We start from the raw sequence: 7827 nt of genomic DNA on the forward strand, positions 1-7827 counted from the left end.
ATCAATGCATTTATGTGTTGGTTGAACTCAATAGACTTTTTGAATTTTACCAGTTTCAGTCTTGAATGATCCACAGATATTTGACATCCAGTGGTTTATCATATAATATTAATAATATATATAATAATAATTGCCCCTAAGTATTCCACATACATGCAGCCATGCCACCTAGTGGTTGTTGAAAATTTTTGACGGAGCATTGTGGACTATTGGATAATGAATTATCAGCTCCAATAAAATTCCTATTCGTAAAATACCTGTTCCAGTCTCTGGCCATGATTCCTGACTGTTCCTGTTTTTTACCCACCCAGATCTCTACCTTGTATAGAACTCGATCTCATTAGATTCTGAACGTTGTCCCATTGCTGTTGACAGTGTAAGGGAATTCTGTGATCAACGAAACTGGGGACTGCTATGTAAAAGAGTCCACCACCTCATGTCTAAGGCTCTATTATAGATTCTAAACCTCAACCATCACAAAACCACAACTACACAATCCAATGATGCTGAGACAACTTGGTGATCTTTTGGCAAAACCATTTTTGCTGGGTTGTCTCGGTTGTTTTATGAAGTGCGGTGACTGTAGGCTGAAGGAAGAGGAACAAGAGGCCAAGTTGTTTTTATGTGTCAGAGATCATATATCTGTACTCACAAGTTCCTTTTATCTATTTCTATTTTCATGATTCCTCACATTGCATGGTTCTCTCTTTTCCACCCATTGCTCACATTTTATTATTATTATTTCTACCAAGTGCTGTGATTTGTACTAAAGAGGCCCTATGTATCAAAACAGAAATGTAAATACCCTAAATAGTCCATTACTGCCAATCCTATGGGTCACCCCCTGGCAGGTGACATGGAATTGTATGGGGAGCAGAATTTAAGTGGCTCTTGGTCTTCACCTGAGCACCCGGCAGGGAGTGATAAGCCAGTGACCGTAATGACTACCAGACTGCTTTGCTGCAAGGAGGTCATCCAGGCTCTCGGCAGGGATGAGACTGCATCAGTGTAAAAATGACAAAACAGACAGGAACACAGCAATTCAGAGCAGAGTAGTTAAACAGGGCAGGCAGCAATCATGTAACTGGCTGAGGTCAGGAAAGGCAACTATCAAAGTCAAGGTCAAAATCCAAAATAACAGATAGCACATTGAGGATACAGCAACCAGAGCCCAGAATAAAGGTGGTTTATAGAGGACTAGCAGCCAATAGTAGGACAGGACTATGATCAGGAACCAGCATGCTCATTGGCTGCAGGACACGCTCCGCACAGTGGCCCCGATTTAATAAAGTTCTCGAAGGCTGGAGAGAATACACTTTCATCAGTGAAGCTGGGTAATCCAGCAAACCTGGAATGGATTTCCTAAAAGTCATTAGCTATTTGATAGCAAATGTTTTCAAACCTGGACCAGATCTATTTCAGGTTTGCTGGATCACCCAGCTTCACTGATGAAAGTGTATTCTCTCCAGCCTTGGGGAACTTTATTAAACCGGGGCCAGTGAGCTGGGGATGCAGAGATTAACAGAATGACTATTACTAAAGGTATGCTGGGGATGCTGCACGGCTGATAAACTGAGATTCTGTTGGCTGAGTGGTAACAGCCAATCTACATCCTTTTCACATTTTTTTTTTCTTTTTGTAATACATTATCAATACAGCTTTCAATAGGAAACTTTAATAAACCGGAAGGAGATACAGAAAAACCATGGAAGTAGTTTAATATGAAAAGGAATAATTTTGTCATTAATTCATTAAGTCATTAATAATAAAACCCTATGTTGGAGCTTGAATGGCTAAGAACAGCAGGATTATTGTTCTGTTTGGCCTATTTATATTTTATTTGTGTTGTTTGGTCATATTAAGAAATATGCAAATTACTTTCTTAGTAGCTGCAGTGAAGGTTACTATTGATTGTTTGGTATTTGGCTTCTTTTCTCATACCAGGTAAGGGATGCTGTGAAGTACGCTCTCAGTGTTGGCTATCGGCACATAGACTGCGCCTCAGTGTACGGCAATGAAACTGAAGTTGGAGATGCCATCAAGGAAAGTCTCCTTGAACAGGTAAAATTATTCTCCAGAAGTTACACAACCAGCATGTGTGGAGTATGGTTCTGTAGCTTTAAGAAGTTTGTGGACATCTGACTTTCATACTTGTATGATCCATTCGGACATCCCATTCCCAACCACTGGCATTAATGTGGAGTTGCACTTCCTTCCCTACCTCTTTATGGATAAAGCCACCACTTCACCAGATTTTGGAGGGTCTCTGGGAAGCCTCTGGTCTTTGGCCATTTGTACAGGGGGACAGTCATGCTAAAACACAACAAGGCCCTTCACTAAACTGTGACCACAAGGCGGGAAGAGCATAATTATTATTATTATCAATAAACAGGATTTATAAAGTGCCAACATATTACGCAGTGCTGTACAATAAATAGTCCATAAAATTGTCCACAATATCTTTGTATGATGGAGGATAATTACCACCCTTCCCTGGGAACACCTGAACCCCATCATTGGGAGGGGGGTCCATAGACTTTTGGTCATAGTGTGTCCAGTGGGTAGTCAGTTTACTGTCCAGAAGCAGTTTTTCATTTCTTTGCTGCCCATCATTTGGGCATTGGGTGTGGTGTATCTGTATGTGTGTATTGTGTAATGGATTGTGTTTTCTTTGGCAAGGGATTGAAGAGAGAAGAGATATTTGTCACCTCCAAGCTGTGGAATAATAAACATCACCCAGACGATGTGGAAGGAGCTCTGAAAAAGACTTTGTCTGATCTTCAGCTCCCCTACCTGGATCTCTATCTCATGCACTGGCCTTACGCCTTCAAGTGAGTTAAACACCCTGACATAATGTTACCTGAAAAGAGGGGAAACCTATGAGAAAATATGGCTGCCTTCTTGTCCAGTAATACTTAGACATTCTATTGTATTATATGCAATTATATTGAAGTCCATCAAGTTCAACCACTAGGGAAATAAACATATCCCAGATATAAAACCTTATAAGACATAGTTGGTATACATGGGCACAAAAAAACCCCGGGTACAATTTGCTCCAACAGGGGAAATAATTCCTTCTTGATTCCATGAGGCAATCGAATGTTCCCTGGATAAACAGTCTCTGTTATCTTTACTTTAAAGCCTTAATCCCCAGTTATATTCTGTGCTTCTAGAAATCATCCAGCTTTTTCTTAAAGCAATCTATAGTAGTTGCTGAAACTACTTCCTGAGGGAGCCGATTCCACATTTTCACCTTACAGTGAAGAATCCCTTCCTTATCCGGAGATTAAACTTCTTTACCTCCCGACGCAAAGAGCGCCCCCTTGTGCTTTGTAATGATCTTACAGTGAATAATGGGCAAGAGAGTTCTCTATATGGAGCGTTTATATATTTATACAGGGTGATCATATCCCCCCTTATACGTCTCTTCTCAAGAGATTCAAATCAGCTAATCTCTCCTCATAGCGGAGCTCCTCCATTTCTTTTATTAGTTTAGTTGCCCTTCTCTGCACTCTCTCCAATTCCATAATGTCCTTTTTGTGAACCGGTGCCCAAAACTGGACTGCATATTCCAGATGTGGTCTGACCAATGCTTTGTACAGGGGCTGGATACGGACGATATAAAAATGTAATGTAAAAATAAAGTTCTGTGAGAGTCGGAGAGGCGCACAATCTAGTTAGCTCATCTGTTACAGGGATAAAATACATCTATAGAACCAATGTCCCTGTCAAAGGATTTTAATTTCTGTCTATGCAACCCTGAGATTCACAAAGCTTTGCCACACAGCAGAGCCGTTTGGCAGGAGAAGGGACATTTCTTCTTTACAATTTCACTTTCAAATTGTACCTTGTTTTTTTACTTTCCTCTGGACCAACTATAGGGTTTTATCTCTGGGATATGTTTATTTCACTAGTGGTTAAACTTGATGGACTTTTTTCCAACCTGACTTACCATGTCTATGTAACTTTCGTTTAGTGGATATTAGGAATCATTACTATTAGCCTCTATACTATGCCTATACCAGATATTTTTGTGTTACAGGAGAGGAGATAACATCTTCCCACAGAACCTGAATGGGTCACTGCAGTACGACTACACCGACTACAGGGACACATGGAAAGCTATGGAGAAGCTGGTGGAGAAAGGTCTGACCAAGGCAATCGGCCTGTCCAACTTCAACAAGAGACAGATTGATGATATTCTTGGTATTTGCACCATCAAGCCAGCTGTACTGCAGGTATGAAGCTGTACTTCTAATGTCAGATCCAGTGTTTCTCAGCCAGGGTTCCTCCAGAGGGGAGACCAATGAGCAATTGGCACCTCTCAGGTCAGACTAAGAGACAACAATGATCTTTTTGGCAATCTATAAGGGTGACATTCCTCCCACTGGCCAGCAATGTAAGAGGCATTGTTCCCACTGAACAATATACCGTGATCTGTGGATATAGTAATTATAGAAGGGGCATTTTTTTTTCATACACACCGTACTATACCTGTCAATACGCTATACCTGCTCAGCCAAGTTGGCCACCCAATGATGACCTTCCTAAATCGAAGTCGGAAAAACGGGAATTACTTTGATTGGAACTGTTTAACGAGCATTAGTGATAATTCACCTTGGTAGATCATTCTAAATTCCTTTAATAAATACGCAACTATTTTCTTTACAAATCATTCATATCGCCTCAGCGATGAAATGCATTGGAAATTTTTTTGTTTTTACAAAAACAAAGTTCTGTTTGTTATAAAAGACATTGGTGTTGAATTTAGGCTATTCACTTACAGAGAGATTCACCCTCTTACCTTGGTAAGTTAACTGAAAATCTTCTTACATCAAGAATCCAATCACATCAAGAAAAATTTAGTTTTTTAGGTTTCCTTGCATGTGATTGGGTGTTGTTTGGGAGGTGCGTTTTTGAGTGGTCTGTCTATATTCCTTTAGATTTCCACATATGTTATTAACATTTTCAACCTCCCACAGGAATTATTGATAGGAGCTCCTTCATAAGGATTTATTCCAATGAAACAAAACTTTTCCAGAGATGGTAAAAAGTTTATTGTAAAAGATTTACCTTGTTCCTGTGGATTGTAGGTGGAGTGTCACCCATACCTGGCTCAGAACGAGCTCATCGCTCACTGTCGGGCCAATGGACTTGTCATTACTGGCTACAGCCCTCTGGGATCTCCGGACCGCAGCTGGAGAAAACCAGATGATCTGGTTCTGCTGGAGGAACCCTGCATCCTGGACATGGCTAAAAAATATGGCAAATCAGAAGCCCAGATCCTTCTCAGGTAGAACCCCCATGACTTATCTTATGGATTCAATATGATAATCATTGTCTGATCACTGTACTGATACTCATGATAATCACTTGATCACTGTACTGACATGTTTGTGTATGGCTTCTGCCATAGTTCAAGACAGTGAGCAGCAGAGGGGAATTATTCCTGGCAAAACAGAATAACAGCTGGGAAGGAGCAAACAATTGGAAGACTCTGCTGGTGTGAATGAGCTGTGCAACACAATCACTATGCAGAATAGCTTTGTTTTGAGCAACCTGTTCAAAGGTGTAATCCGTATTACCCCAATGTACAGGTGTTAAACACATTTTCTTTAAATAGGTCCCCAGGGCATGTTGAGTGGCTAAAAGACAAAAACACAAACCCCGCAAAACATACGTGTTACTAAGGGGCATCATATAAAGGCCAACACATTAACTAGCACATACACATGGTAAAGGGTTAGAGCTCCCATTGAGTTTGTATTGTCGTCAGTTACCAAGGGTAAACCCAACATTATCAGTTATTATCAGAGCAACAGGAAACAGAAAATCCTCCAGTGGGGACCCCTGTTGCGGTAACAACCTTTTGAAATGAAAATTTTGTTCCTCTCATTTCCTGTTGTGACAGAAATTGGGAAAAAAACTCTGTGTAATACTGTGTAATAATAAAAGGAATGATTAACCTCCGTGGCGCTATGGTTATTTTTGTATTTTTAAATGTCAAAGTGGTACATTAGAAATTTAAAAATACTTATTTTAAATTTCACACGCTGGGGATGTAAGGCCAGGGGACACAGATGCCGGCCGGTAACGCCAAGGGGATACATATGCCAGGTTGGCATCCTCAGGGGAACGCACTGGCTCCTGGGGACCAGCTAAGCCCTCAATTCCGGTCTGGCTTAGGGTTACCGCTTTTTGTAATGAAACTTAACCCAGAGCCACACTCTGGGATTACCCCCAGAGGCGCTTATTGTTACCAAATTGCTGAGAACTTCCCTTTAGAAACCCTGAATACCATGGCACTGGTCCTTCCATTTACCATTTGTATCTTTCCAGGTGGCAAGTGCAGCGGAAAGTGGTCACTATTCCAAAAAGCGTCACCCCATCCCGTATCCTCCAAAACCTGCAGGTACAGAATAATATATAACAATCAAATTACATTTTTCACTTTGTGCAAGGCATTATACATTCTTTCTGTTACACAAAAAGGGTGATTTATTAAAGCTCCCCAAGACTGGAGAAGACAGAATATCATGGGAGAACCTGGATAATCCAGCAAACCTGGAATGGATCTGATCCAGGATTAAAAACATTTCCCACCTAATTATTAGATTGCAAGCTCTTTTGGGCAGGCCCTTCACTCATCCTGTGTCTTTGTATCTGTCTGTCATTTGTACAGTACTGCGTAATATGTTGGCGCTATATGAACACAGTTTATTAAAAACAATCATAGGAAATTATTTTAGGAAATCCATTCCAGATTTGATAGATCACTCAGGTTCTCCCAGGATAGTCAATGAGAGAAGAGAATGAATAATAAATGAGAGAGTAATAAATCAGTATATATGTGTATAAACCAATTATATAAATATAAAAAAACAAAAACTAACAAATTACAGCTTAGCAGTCCATAGATGTGGCGTCTGCATTAGTTTTTTTTACATATAGTGATGGTAATATACCATATAGGAGTATATATATATATATATATATATATACACACACACATACATATATTTATAGGGGTCCAATATAAAACAGGGAATCTGACATTCCCTGGTGGGAATCAAATACTGCCATTGAGACATATGGACATGGAAAATTCCCACAAAGGAATGTTTGAGGGAATGTCTGATTCACTGGGCCTGATTTAGTAAAGCTCCCCAAGGCTGAAGATACACTTTCAACAGTGAAGCTGGGTAATCCAGTAAACCTGGAATGGATTTCTTTAAAATCATTTGCTAGTTGCTAGCAAATGTTTTGAATCCTGGTTTATATCCATTACAGGTTTGCTGGATCACTCAGCTTCACTGAGTGTATCCTCTCCAGCCTTGGAGAGATTTAATAAATCAGGCCCATTGTTTTCTAAATAGAACCCATTGGGTATACATACACTTTGATCTGTGCAATGAATATTTTATACAACATATAATTAAACAAAAAGATCAAAACTTGAAAACATACAAAAGAAAAGAATAAACTTAATTATTGAAACTCTTCTTAGGTGTTTGACTTCTGTCTGACGGAGGAGGAGATGCAGCAAATTGGAAGCCTGAACAAGGGATACAGATACATCATTCCATTGATAACGGTAAATTACTACATTAGTAGATTCACTGCTGTCTGTTAAATTACTAAAACTGTGCCCAGATCCTGACTCTCCAGGACTGACAACATCTGCCAAGTTTTGTGTTGCCCTTTCTTTATGGGGTCACCATGGCGGGAAATAAAGAGTGTTTAAAAAAAATCTTAATTTATACCATCCTTAGCCTAAATCCAATATAAGCAAATATTTCCCCAGAAGCCGTGGGTGTTCTTTCT

General features: G+C 39.9%; 1 protein-coding gene across 1 annotated transcript in view; it reads left to right on the top strand.

The window, feature by feature from the left end:
* The window catches only part of AKR1A1 (aldo-keto reductase family 1 member A1), a gene marked incomplete at its 3' end in the record, with an annotated part of 17148 nt that extends 9551 nt beyond the window's left edge, over positions 1–7597 (top strand). The window contains 6 exon segments of the mRNA XM_072419302.1: positions 1945–2061; positions 2680–2831; positions 4046–4241; positions 5097–5296; positions 6343–6415; positions 7511–7597. Of these exon segments, the coding sequence (XP_072275403.1) occupies positions 1945–2061; positions 2680–2831; positions 4046–4241; positions 5097–5296; positions 6343–6415; positions 7511–7597 (825 nt within the window).
* Between the last annotated feature and the right edge of the window lie 230 nt (positions 7598–7827).

Source organism: Pyxicephalus adspersus, chromosome 8 (assembly GCF_032062135.1).
Source record: "Pyxicephalus adspersus chromosome 8, UCB_Pads_2.0, whole genome shotgun sequence".
Classification (NCBI taxonomy): Eukaryota; Metazoa; Chordata; class Amphibia; order Anura; family Pyxicephalidae; genus Pyxicephalus; species Pyxicephalus adspersus.